The sequence below is a fragment of the Abramis brama genome, assembly GCF_963993115.1.
Source record: "Abramis brama genome assembly, chromosome: 9".
NCBI classification, from domain to species: Eukaryota; Metazoa; Chordata; class Actinopteri; order Cypriniformes; family Leuciscidae; genus Abramis; species Abramis brama.
The window spans coordinates 36,394,635-36,409,126 of record NC_139971.1 but is presented as its reverse complement, the minus strand read 5'-3'; the positions used below and the strand labels follow the sequence as shown (position 1 = coordinate 36,409,126).

General features: G+C 37.8%; 1 protein-coding gene across 1 annotated transcript in view; it reads right to left on the bottom strand.

Annotated features, from left to right (window-relative positions):
* Window positions 1–7,153: 7,153 nt before the first annotated feature.
* Window positions 7,154–14,492, bottom strand: part of gnao1a (guanine nucleotide binding protein (G protein), alpha activating activity polypeptide O, a) — a 91,813-nt gene continuing 84,474 nt past the window's right edge. The window contains exons 7-8 of the mRNA XM_084123854.1: window positions 10,905–11,058; window positions 7,154–9,507 (exon numbers count right to left, since the gene is read on the bottom strand). Of these exons, the coding sequence (XP_083979980.1) occupies window positions 9,320–9,507; window positions 10,905–11,058 (342 nt within the window). The 3' untranslated portion in view covers window positions 7,154–9,319. The remainder of the gene's footprint in view (window positions 9,508–10,904; window positions 11,059–14,492) is intronic.

Genomic DNA, 14,492 nt, shown 5'->3' with positions numbered 1-14,492 from the left:
ATTTATAAGATGGTGTTGGTCCATAGGTCTATTGAGTGATAGGTAAGGAAAACGTGCTCCAAAAACCTCTGAACATGATTAATCTAAAATAATTTCTTGATAGAAACAGAACTTGTATTTATTGGCCTGTTTTGTCCTAGAAGTCTATTTAAGAATCAGTGTTGTCTATCTGTGGGAGTTCACGTATGTGTGCTGTATTTACACACTAGTTATTAGGCTGCTCTCAGAAGGCGACGTCAGTGACTGTGAATCAACAGCAGTTTGAGCGCGAGATGATTAACGCTGTTACCGAATCTCCACGGCTCTCCCGGTTCTCACGCGCAGGGCGCGCAAACGGCGGGTGACAGTTGTCGCTGCTGGACTCTTGCCCCGAGGAAACCGAAGGGGTGCCGCAATGTCAGACGGCGAGACTTCCCGGGTTTGGCACTGGTGTCCGTCAGTCAGTCTGCCCGACTGAGGCGACTCGCTCATTGAGACTAAGCAAAATAACTACAGTTGAAGTCACTCTCAGATTTCAGGCGGGACCGTTTCTCCCGCCTGAAATATGAGCGTCTGTTCTTCAGTGTTGTTATTCGCGAGTCGCCATCAGTTTGAAGAGGTGTGGTACGTGAGGCTGGCTCAGTTTATTTCAGAGTGGCATACAATCTTACTTCACGTCACGTTTGTTGTCTAAAGAGGCCACATGATTATGTCATCTGACATTTACAGAAGACTAACCCCATCGGCAAGCATTTTAACGTGCTTTTTATAGTGACTTGTGACTTCTGCAGACTGCAGTTCACACGTAGGTCTTCTTTTTATAACCAGGTATATTTGGGAGAGAAAATGTATTAGAAAATAAAATGTCACCGTGACCGTCTGTCGGCGAGGTCGAGCAGCCTTACATGGCCTGTTTCAGTTCCGATTCTGTCCACCGGAGGGCGGGCTTGATCGCGTGTTTGCTTCTATTGATCGACCTTATTCAGAGCAGCGCCATGACAGGTATGAAAGCGAGGCTGTGAGGGATAGATACCGTGTTTTCAATTGCATCCGTGGTAAAAAGCTGTATAAAGCTCCTAGATCACTTATAACTTTCCACAGCTAATGTTATCTGGAGTTTTTTTGTCTAACTGAAATGTCTTGGAAAGTGTTTCTTCAAGAGAACAAAAAACAAACAAAAAAAAAACAGGGTTGAACATTAAATAACAGTTCAACCCACTGTCTATCCCTCAGAGTCTCGCTTTCATTCCCGTTAAAAAGCAAACAAGGCGCTGCTGTGAATAAGGTTTATTGTGTTGTCTATTACTATAATTGTATTACCAAAAACTAAACGAATTAAATAAAAAATTATATTATGGAGCTAAAATCAGTTTTCGCATCGCTCTTGGTTAGTTGACAAATAGTAGGGAGAACGGGGCACAGCATAACGCGGGGCTAGTTGTGTAACACACTTGTTTTAAATACTTCCACACACGACGCTAGCATAACTAACTTAGTGTATTTACTAGTTGCCATATCAACACTAGGCTATAGAGAAAAAATTACGCTAAAATTCAGAAATCTTTGAAAGATATCACTGAACAACACCAGTTGTGGAAACATTGGTAGGCTACTCTTGTATTTTTGTAACGCATTGATGTTCTGTTTTTTATATATTTTTATTTTTATCGTTGTTGTGTTATAAGTTGGGTGTGTTTTAAAAATTGGACCCTGAGTCTGTAATAAAGTTTGTTTGATTGACTGAACCTTTATTTAACCATAGCAAAAGTAAATTTTTTAACTTATATTAATTTTTTATCTCTATTTTTTGTGTTTATTTAAAATTAGACACATCTGGTATTATTTTAATCTCCAATATGTTATTTAACAGTTGATATAGTTATTTAATGCTTTGCTAACTAGCAGAAGAATCCCAGTTGTGCAGGTGATGCATGTTGTAACACTGCCTTACAATGTGCCCCTGTTAGAAATGCTATTATATTCTATACTTTTATTAATTCTATTGAGAAAACATGAGAAAAGGGTGAATAAAGACTGAGAGTCAATGTTCAGAAATTATTTATTATTATTATGTTTTGAACTATTGTATAGCTGTGTTTTCCGGTGTGTTCGTTGTCAAACTCAAAAAATTGTTTATTTTTAATTATTAAAAAATGCCATTATTTTATATAAAAAAGTTAATAATTGTATTTCATTGAGAAAATATTTTAGTTTGTCTTGTATACTTTTTTGATTAGATCAGATATTTTAAGCTGCCATATGGTTATGTTACAATGTACCCCAACTATGGGGCATGTTGTCACATTTCACTTCAAAACAAAACAAAACAAAACCACACAATTGTACTAGACGTGTGAAATTAATGTGGGGAAAAAAATACTCTGAACCCTAAGTAGATTTATACAAACTGAGAAAGTCAAAAAGCATTACGTTGTGCCCCGCTCTCCCCCTATGTCCAACTTGAATTTCTATGTAAGCCTATAAAGCTTTTAGTAGTCACACTTAAAGACCCAGAGAGCGAGTTGTCACATATTTCATGGTACATGTTGCAGACACACTATGTGAAGTAAGATGTCAAAATGGAGCCTGCCATTTTCGACTAAATTTAAACAGTAAAACAATTAGGAAACAAAAAATTTGGACTTTTGACTTATGGAACCTTATAATAATCACTGAGATAAAACTTACTGTTTGTGACGACTTTGCAACTTTGCATTTATCAATGTCCTCTTTTTAAGGACGTACTTCAAGGATTATGGCGTTTGTCCAGGTGTCAGTTTTCGGAGTGATTGCGAGAGGAACAGGTATATTGCACTGAACAGAACAGACGGCATCATTCCAGCAGTGTGAGGACACAGGAGTAAACGATGCAGTTTCCATGGCAACAGCGACTTTGGGGCCTTGACCTTTAATTATGACATAAATTTAAACTGCATTTTCGGTTGGCCTTCTCATTGCTCACCATCACCACACACACACACACACCACTTCCTTGCTCTTGCGCTCTCTTTAGCACAATGTCCATTATTATCCTGCAGGCTGTCAGCTTGATGCATAATGTGTTTAGAACAGAAGAACACAATTACTGTATTGTGGCAATACAGAGACTGAATGATTTTATGCAGTGTGAAATAACAAATTCACACTATACAATTTGTGACAAAATACATAGCAGTGATGAAAGCATTAGGTATCGCATGCTGAGGAAATCTGCACCAGGCTGTCTCCTAGCAACAGACAGACCATGGTGCTGCACTATAAATATCTTTGTGTGTGTGTGTGTGTGTTTATGGAAAAATAGCTGACAGGGACAAGGTCCTGGGATTGAATTTTAGGACATACCAAGACACTACACTGACTCGTCATTGTGTGGTTACAAGAATGAAATACTTCAGCATCAGAGCAGACAATATTGGCTACTATAGCGATGATCAGATAAGTGATCAAACAGAATCCAGTAATTTTATCTTACAGTTGCTCACAGTGTTCATGTAATCATATTAAAGAATTAGTGGCAGTTAGTATGAATGATCGTGTGCAGCAGCTTAGGTTTAGTTTAAATGTTGGTGGAGACATAATATATGCTATATTTATTTAAACATAATTATCCTATCATTTAGCAGTTCTGCAGTAGACCTGTTGGTGGCACCCATGAGCCTGGCACAATCTAAGCCTGTGGACTTGATTTTGAGATTGTGCTTATAGGTGTAAAAGAGACTGCAGATCACCACCAGAAGAGGGGGAAGGACAATTTCCCTATAGCTATATAAAGCCTCTGTGTTGATTTGGGTGGACAGAGTCGATGCCAATTACCTCTGCAGTTTCCCATCATGGTCTGTATTTCATCCTCTTATCTAAATGCACACAAACATCTTCCTCTCATTTTCTCTCTCTATCCATATGTGAATCTCTCATTGCAATTACCATCCAATCAGACTGGCACAAAGTGGTGCTTCTCAAGTCCAGTGAAGCTGTGGTATAGAGTGAATGAGCATCTCCTTCTTTCTCCAGGACGGTCTGGCTGAAGACACACTTAAAGAGGCACAGAATCATAATTATGTCCCTTGGGATTCAACCACACTTCCTCCATGTTCCCTATATTGCATACTATGATGTCGACAGTTTTGTTTATAGTACATATATTAGCATATACAGTGAGGAAAATAAGTATTTGAACACCCTGCTATTTTGCAAGTTCTCCCACTTAGAAATCATGGAGGGGTCTGAAATTGTCATCGTAGGTGCATGTCCACTGTGAGAGACAATCTAAAAAAAAAAAAAATCCAGAAATCACAATGTATGATTTTTTAACTATTTATTTGTATGATACAGCTGCAAATAAGTATTTGAACACCTGAGAAAATCAATGTTAATATTTGGTACAGTAGCCTTTGTTTGCAATTACAGAGGTCAAACGTTTCCTGTAGTTTTTCACCAGGTTTGCACACACTGCAGGAGGGATTTTGGCCCACTCCTCCACACAGATCTTCTCTAGATCAGTCAGGTTTCTGGGCTGTCGCTGAGAAACACGGAGTTTGAGCTCCCTCCAAAGATTCTCTATTGGGTTTAGGTCTGGAGACTGGCTAGGCCACGCCAGAACCTTGATATGCTTCTTACAGAGCCACTCCTTGGTTATCCTGGCTGTGTGCTTCGGGTCATTGTCATGTTGGAAGACCCAGCCTCGACCCATCTTCAATGCTCTAACTGAGGGAAGGAGGTTGTTCCCCAAAATCTCGCAATACATGGCCCCGGTCATCCTCTCCTTAATACAGTACAGTCGCCCTGTCCCATGTGCAGAAAAACACCCCCAAAGCATGATGCTACCACCCCCATGCTTCACAGTAGGGATGGTGTTCTTGGGATGGTACTCATCATTCTTCTTCCTCCAAACACGTTTAGTGGAATTATGACCAAAAAGTTCTATTTTGGTCTCATCTGACCACATGACTTTCTCCCATGGCTCCTCTGGATCATCCAAAAGGTCATTGGCAAACTTAAGACGGGCCTTGACATGTGCTGGTTTAAGCAGGGGAACCTTCCGTGCCATGCATGATTTCAAACCATGACGTCTTAGTGTATTACCAACAGTAACCTTGGAAACGGTGGTCCCAGTTCTTTTCAGGTCATTGACCAGCTCCTCCCGTGTAGTTCTGGGCTGATTTCTCACCTTTCTTAGGATCATTGAGACCCCACGAGGTGAGATCTTGCATGGAGCCCCAGTCCGATGACAGTCATGTTTAGCTTCTTCCATTTTCTAATGATTGCTCCAACAGTGGACCTTTTTTCACCAAGCTGCTTGGCAATTTCCCCGTAGCCCTTTCCAGCCTTGTGGAGGTGTACAATTTTGTCTCTAGTGTCTTTGGACAGCTCTTTGGTCTTGGCCATGTTAGTAGTTGGATTCTTACTGATTGTATGGGGTGGACAGGTGTCTTTATGCAGCTAACGACCTCAAACAGGTGCATCTAATTTAGGATAATAAATGGAGTGGAGGTGGACATTTTAAAGGCAGACTAACAGGTCTTTGAGGGTCAGAATTCTAGCTGATAGACAGGTGTTCAAATACTTATTTGCAGCTGTATCATACAAAGAAATAGTTAAAAAATCATTTATTGTGATTTCTGGATTTTTTTTTTTAGATTATGTCTCTCACAGTGGACATGCACCTACGATGACAATTTCAGACCCCTCCATGATTTCCAAGTGGGAGAACTTGCAGAATAGCAGGGTGTTCAAATACTTATTTTCCTCACTGTATATATAGTACTTTATATTGATCTAAGGAAACATTTGCACAACAATGATGTACTAAAAACTGAAAAGTTTTTATTTTGCGTTTTTCAGGTAAAGACGACAAGGTTGTCAAAATGACCTCTTTCACACTGATCTGTGAAAACGACTAAAACACTGTATTATGCTGCCAGGCCAGTAGTTGGTGATGTAACTTTGTACACGCCTATAGACTGAACACGTATTATGCGTGCGCATGACGTCACCGTTTTCACAAATTCGCATTTTTGTAGTTTACACGGAGACAATAACGGGATTGTTTTCAAAAACTTGCACTTTGAAACCCATTTTCAAAAGTTTGCGTTTTCAGGCATAATATTTTCATGTAAATGAAAGGCCAAAACGCATAAAGTTGTATGATTTAGTTGAAAACGGTGTTGTGTAAACAGCCCCTTAAACAGATCACCTTAATCATGAATACTGTCTGTCCTTTTAGGGTACGTTTACACGACAACGATGTACAAAAAACGGAAAGGTTTTTTCTTTGTACAGATGACAACATTGTCAAAATGATCCCTATTCACACAGATCCGTAAAAACGACTAAAAACGCTGTATTATTCATGCCAGGCCAGTAGGTGGCGATGTCACTTTGTAAAGAAACACTATGTGCCTATAGACTGAACACGTAATATGCATGTGCATGCCGTCACCGTTTTCACAGATTCACGTTTTTGTAGTTTTGCGGTAACAGTATCGTTTTCAAAAACTTGCACTTTGAAACCCATTTTCAAAAGTTTGCGTTTTCAGGTGTAATATTTTCATGTAAATGAAAGGCCAAAACGCATAAAGTTGTACGATTTAGTTGAAAACGGTGTTGTGTAAACAGCCCCTTAAACAGATCACCTTAATCATGAATACTGTCTGTCCTTTTAGGGTACGTTTACACGACAACGATGTACAAAAAACGGAAAGGTTTTTTTCCCCATTCACACGGATCCATAAAAACGACTAAAAACACTGTATTATTCATGCCAGGCCAGTAGGTGGCGATGTCACTTTGTAAAGAAACACTATGTGCCTATAGCCTGAACACGTAATACGCATGTGCATGCCGTCACCATTTTCACAGATTCACGTTTTTGTAGTTTTGCGGTAACAGTATCGTTTTCAAAAACGTGCACTTTGAAACACGTTTTTAAAAGTTTGCAGAAAAAGCTTTCAGTTTTTAATTGAAATGGCCCCTTTGCATTGGATTAATGGCGGATAAGTTTACCTTAGCTCAAGACATTCTCGCATCCTTTCATTCCTACGCTAACTGATCTCTGCTGGTATCTGTATCACCTCATTAGAGTCATCTTGGAGCCCTCATTCATTTGAGCGATCATGGTGGCAGTGCAATATATAAACGACAAAGCAGAAATGAATAACAATCAAAAGCAAAAAGCTCCAGGTTGTAGTCATGAAAACTGTGGCTTTTAATGTAAACACTACATTCGATTGGTTTTCCAGCACGAACATCCCACATGAAAGAACAACCATTCACTAAAGAAGAGGGAGAAAAAGCAGCACAAAAGCATTCACTTGGAGAGGAAAAAGAAAGGATTTAAAAAAGAAGGGAAGGAGAATCAAAATTAACAGTAGTGTAGGTAATTGTACAGGTTTTTTTTCTATTTTTCATTGATTTCAAACTGAGAAGGCAGAGAGGGAGGATAGATACATCTTTCCAAATCTACGTGTGATAGGTGAGAGCTGTGCTTTTCTATGCAGACCTGGAAGGTGTTTGAGTACAATTCTCAAAAAACCAAGAGAAAGCGCATGAATCTGTACAGCCGTGCACAGCCCCGCCCTCTCCAGCACCGGGGACGGGGCCGTGCCACCAAAAAGTGGTTCGTTCGAAAACAAAAGAAAGAAATGTTTTAAAAAAAAATAAAAAAATCAATACATATACTGTAATTCAGGCTAAGTAAAGACATTGCAATGCAGGGCGAACAGGCAAAAAGAATCAGTACAGTTCATCAACATCAACATGGGTAAGTCAGTAAGAACGGTTCAAGAGTGGATCACAGGAACCCTTGCAAAATTCTTTTCTTTTTTTTTTTAAAAAAAGGGGGAGAGAGGGAAAAAAAAGTTCTGTAGCTACAAAGCACAAGAAATATACCTTTAATAATATTACAGAATAATCATTGATATTGGTATTGTAATCATCGTCATCGTTGTCGTCATCATCATCATCATCGTTTGTTGTTATTATTGTCATCCATGTTTTTCTTTTTTTTTCTCAATTATTTCTACTTGTAAAGATTCTAGAACTGGAGGATCTACAGCTTTCTACAAAGACAGAGAGCCCAATGACCTTCGTCTGTAAGCCTCCACATCATTTCTCTGAGCCCCACATCTACCCCCCCTCCCCCTTACCACCCCCCTCCCCCTTACCACCCCCCTAACCCCGCCCACATGATGCCCTTTCTTTTTGCTGCGTCTGTCTTTTCGGTTTTCTTTTTTTCCTCTTTTTTTGTTCTTTTTATTTCATGTTTTATTCTTTATTTTCGCACCATTAGCTATGTGAAGCAGTTAGCTGTTTCTTTATACAAAGGCTGAGGGGTCATGCTATCAGTGACGGGGACTCCATTACCCAGCCAACTAAAACAGGAAGAAACCTAGGAAAGAGAAGGAATGAAGAGGGAAGGGTGACGATGGACGAGAGGTAGAAGAATGGACGAGGTGTAATAAGTACAAAGGAAGTGTGTGGGACAGATGATCAATAAATAAATTAATAAATTAATCAACAACAATACAAAAGTAAAAGTTCCTTACAAGACAAATGTTAATAAGTTGTCATAACAGTGACCTAGTGTTTCTAGTACTATTCCCAGACACGTCATTCTCAGAAGGTTGGCACTGATATGATACTTGCAATCATCGGACTGGTTCGACAGGCGCCAAGCCGCGCCGGGACCTTCCCCAGAAAGCTGACCTACAGAAGTGACGGGGACGGGCAGACGAAACGCAAGAAAAGCCTGGTGGGTGCGATCCTGGGTGTTTCCATTCTCTACGATATCGAACGGTACTACAGTGATTACAAATCGGGAGCGGGAACACGCTACGACTGACTTGAACCATAGTGCTTGAGACTAGCATAACTGTGGATTTAGCTAATGTCACATTATCGTCAAAGTAAATTCATATAGCCAGGCAAACATGTACATCCCCCCCTGACTGATATTCATGTAATAAATATACACACAATGACATAAAACATAAAAAATAGTAAAAGAAAGACATTTATCAAAAAAGAAAATGAGGGTTGTTTAGTTCAAACGATAAAGACACAATGGAAAACGGGGGGAGAACGAAACGTACGACAGCAAAGGAAAACAAAAACACAAAAAAGGTCCCAACTTTGTTCTAAAACCATAAAGGCTGGGTTTCTATAAGAAATCAGTTCTGTTGGCAGCTCTTTGAAAGACAAACTAAAAACATTTCATATATATATAATATATTTATATATTTGTATATGCCTATTTTAAAATTATCATTATCATTATTTACCAACTTGCATTTTCAATAGTAATCATTTCCAAAGAAGTGGCTCGAGAGGGAGGGGGCGGGCCTCAGTACAAGCCGCAGCCTCGCAGGTTGTTGGCGATGATGATGTCGGTCACGGCGTCGAACACCACCTGGATGTTTCCTGTATCCGTGGCACAGGTCAAATGACAGTAGATCTCCTTATTGGGCGAGCGGTTCTTGCTTTCAAATTGTGCTTGAATGTAAGCAGCTGCATCGTCGTAAGTGTTTGGACCTACGGAGGCAGAAAGAGATCGAATGAATATGTGAGAGAAAGATGTTCTGATATTAAAAATTAATGATCTTTGTCACTCCAGACCAGGGGTTTCCAATCTCAGTCCTAGTTCAGGACAATTTAAGTTCAGCTCCAGCTTGCCTCAAACCACCTGCCTGGAAGTTTCTAGTATGCCCGGTTCAGGTGAGTTTAATTGGGGTTGGAGCTAAACTCTGCAGGACAGAGATTGGACACCCCTGGTCCAGACGCTCGTTAACCCAATATTTCAAATGACCTCTGTGACTTCTGACATTCACAAATGTCTCTTCTCCTCTGTTCTCGTACACATCCTTATGAAGCACGTGCCCCATGTAAAAGCTGCTGAATCTATGTACTATGTATGAGACCTTTAGGACCAAAAATGCCAAAATGACCACTTAATGTCTGAATCCTATTGCATTAGAAAGAAAATATCAAAACAAGCAACATCTACATACAAGTAATACTAGACGATCCTTTTCTCAGTGAGTCCTAGTAAAATAACCACAGATGGACTTTATTGTAAAGACGTGATCCACAAACGTTTAACAACCACAAAGTGTCCAAAATCTTCATTTTGATCAATATATCAAGATGATATATTGTATATTGTTTAATAATGTACTTATTAATTTATAATTATTTGTATTAACTGATTTAATAATTAAAGTAATTATAATTAGCACATTTAATTGCCTATACTTCTTAATTTTGAACAATATATCAAGATGTTGAGATGTATATTGTTTATTAATTTACTTAATTTTAATAATTGAATGAATTATTAAATATAAATAATCATAAAATAATGTACTATTTTTGTCCAAATACTCATCTTATTTTTAAACAATATATTAAGATTTAATGTATTTAATCATGAATTAATTTATAATTGATTTATTAAAGTTAATCATAATTTAAACATTTAATTTAATTACATATACTGTCATTGTCCAAATGATTTTGTCTTAATTTTAAACAATATATAAAGATGTTGTGTACTATTTAATCATACATTATTAGAATATTGAAAACATAGTGCAACTAATTCATTCTGTAAAATGTTCTGTCAAAAGTGTGCTTTAAAAAACACTTGTAAATAACGAAAATACATTTTCATTGTGACTTCAGTGACCGAATGCTTTTCACATTGAAATCAACACGGAGGGTGGAATGGGTCTAACGGATGCAGTGACTTGTGTTCTGTCAGAAGACAATCTGACAGACCCTTCTGCGCCCACCTTTTACCCATGACTGCACATGCAAGATTCAACGATCCTACTCTACATCCTTTGCCTCCCACGTTACAGCGACTTCAGGATGTAGGGTGGTCCGAGTCTAGTGTTAAACCTGACCATAACATCAGAGGGCATTCTTACCTGTGTATTCAGGGAAACAGATGCTCAGGGGGGATTTCTTGATCTTTTCAGCGAACAGGTCTTTCTTGTTGAGGAAGAGAATGATGGAAGTGTCAATGAAGAATTTGTTGTTACAGATGGAATCGAACAGCATAAGAGACTCGTGCATGCGATTCTGCAAGAGGAAAAGAAACCAGAATGGAGGATAGACAGAGAAAAAGAGGCAGAGAGAAAAACCCGAAAAAAAAGTTTAGTGGAAATATATACACAGCAAGAGTCAAGATAAGCAACTAGCGGAAGCCCACAAAAAGCCAAACATCACCTGACCACAAAGACACATCTTCTTAAGAGTCAAAATATTTCCATTAGCCACATCATGTGATCACAGATAAGTTCAGATTATGAATACAAGTCTTAGTAACAGTTTGGTAAAATGATAATTACCAGCTCACTCCAATAATGATGATTCACCACTCTATATCCTCGATTATGCAGAGGAAATAAGCAGTGCTCAAAAACACAAGATGCAAGATTAAAAAATGAGCGCCACGCTTCGGATTTCATGACTATTTTATTAATTCATGTCATATAAATAGACATCCATTGTTCAATAAATAATCACAGCAGTGAGACACATCCAAACAATAATTACAGCAATTTGACAAAAACAGACATACAAAAAGTGATGGGTGGTAAGAGTACAGTAAGATGTTTGATGGGAGAATATGGCTCCTGTCTGCCTTGTCCTCCTGTTTGTAATCCGAATCAAATATGAATTAAATACTACAAAAGAACACACTATTTTATATGTAAGTGCCATTTCAAGTGAATTATGCTACATTAGCATAACGTACCACTTGAACTTATTAAATTTGTCAGTCTGATGAAAGGATTCTGGATACATCACCAACAGCTATTTCTACTATGGCTAAAGGCCAGGGAACAAATTGGCCTTTGTCCCTCAGCAACGGACAGACTCAATTACCCTTGAGTTTCTTTATCTTGGCCACTGAACTAATTATGTGTCTGATCTGGTAACTGATGTACATTATCCATCCGTCTTGCTACTTTACATTTTTTTTAAATAATAATCTAAATGTTATGGCCGATCAATTTGGGATTAAGGTCAAAGGCGTTTACTAAGTGCTTTCCCTTTAGGATCATTGTTTGGCTTCTAGAATGAAAGTAACTATACGCCAACACATATGTACTGACCAATAATGGACCTAAACAATGACTGAATTGTGCTCAGTACTGACACTGGCCTTAACAGTACACACAACTGCTTATAGCTGGCACAATTCAGCATGTTTTACAGTACATCAAGGAAACCCTCAATTATGACCTAATTAAATCAAATGGTTACTGTTTTGGCCTTTCTGTGTGAAAGGAACCACTGTCCCTTTTGCTGTCTGAAGCATTTGATTGAATTCAATCACATTTTCCACAGATTAACAGTAGCTAATAACGGACTGAGGTTTAAATTATTACGCTTGAACCCTCCAAAGACAGTCAAAGCAAAAGGCTATAGGCTAGGTCTTTTACTTTGGTCATGCTGTGCTACAGGTGCCAAATTCCAATTCTGGTAGCATTTCATTTCTTTGGTCCACTTTGGTCATTCTACTAACTATAAGTAACTTTGCAACTACAGTACATGTCAACTAACTCTCATTAAAGTATTAGTAGACTGTCTGCTTAATATCTGCTAACACTTTATTTTAACGCTCTCCCAACAGACATTCTACTGACTATCAGTAACTTTGCAACTACATGTCAACTTATTCTACTAACCCAAATTCGAATATCTAACCCTAACCGTCTACTACTAAGTCTACAGTCAACTTATACTCTGAGAGTTAGCTGACATGTTGTTGCAAAGTTGCTCATAGTTAGTAGACTGTCTAAAGTGGACCATCAAAATAAAGTGTTACCCCAATTTGTGTTACACAAGATTTAAAAAAAAAATAATAATAATAATTTGAAATTGTCATCCTCCCTGAAAGTTGATGTATAATTCATACACACTGACTAAAGTGATTGTGTAGAGAGATGAAGATTAAAAGTGCTGTTCACATACATTCATAGCAGCAAACGTCCAAAGCATATATGGCACTGTGAATTATTGTCAATTACAGATCTGGTTTTTTGCTGAAAAGCAGGCCTAATGGTCAAGGCCTCAGTTCAATGCAATGCACGTGTCTGCCTATTCTAGAGCAAGCAACAGTTTATCAGCTCATCAGTCTTTTCAGCTCCGGTTCATTCAGTTCCTGTTGCAGTCATATTCCTGCAATGAATAATATCACAGCTTGCTCTATAGTTAAAACTGTGTCGCATCTAGATATGACTAACCCTACTGCGTACTGTGACCAGTTAATCAAGCAAGATAGAATAAAACAGACTGCATTACACACAAAACAGCAACGTGTGGTGAGACAGCTCAGTGATTCTAGCACTTCAGTCATACTGATATGAAACATACTTCTCCAGTTGTTGCAGGTGTGTGATTCTGGTGTTATTTGTATGTGTGTGTATACTGTTCAAAAGTTTGTGGTCAGTAAGATGAAAAAGGAATTAATACTATTGTTCAGCAAGAATGGATTAAATTGATCAAAAGTAACAGTAAAGAGTTATACATTGTTACATGAAGTAAAAAAAAAGCAACAACAAAAAAAAAGCATTCAAATAGAAAAAAAAATCTAAATTGTAGTAATATTTCACAATATTACTGCTTTTACTTTTTATCAAATAAATGCAGAAGCGGTAAGCATAAGAGACTTCCACCAAGCATTCATTTTTTTTTTATATATATATATATATATATATATAGAGAGAGAGAGAGAGAGAGAGAGAGAGAGAGAGAGAGAGAGAGACAGAGAGAGAGAGAGAGAGAGAGAGAGAGAGAGAGAGAGAGAGAGAGAGAGAGAGAGACGTTTAATGGGTTTATGTGAGGATTATTTTTTTATAGCCTATTAATGTTAAATAAATATTGATTTCAATTATACTGTAATATTGAACGGCTATCATTACTTATTTAATCTCCAGAAATTAAGAAAAAATCAATTTAATAGAGACATCAGTAGCAGTACTGATACTGGCCTTAATTAATTCATGGTACTCAGTAAAAAGATGAAAATAAACAAATATACCGTCTTTGTTGTTCCTACATTTATTTGGAGATTCAACGTGAAAATGTGTATTATAATATAAAAATATATTACAAATCTTAGTTGGGTGCTATAAATTGTGATTAATTACAGAAATATATACAGAAATATATACATATATATATATATATGTGATGTTCAGTGGGATTGGCTTGCTTGGGTGGGTGTGGGGGGGGGTTGTTTTTAATGATCCTACAAGTTCAATTAAACCATCAAAATGTGATGAAAATATTTTATATTAAATACAGTATGAGGGAAGAATAAAACACTAAACTTGGTTATGGTATGTATCTGACATTTGGCAAAAAATGGGGTAGCTACAGGCTTTATTTTACAATGTAAAAAAAAAATGCATAGAAAAAAGCTTGCAGAAAAAAGCATACTGACTATAACATAACCAGTTTTGTTGGTTCTCTCTTGATTTTGCATGTGTTCATAATTTCTT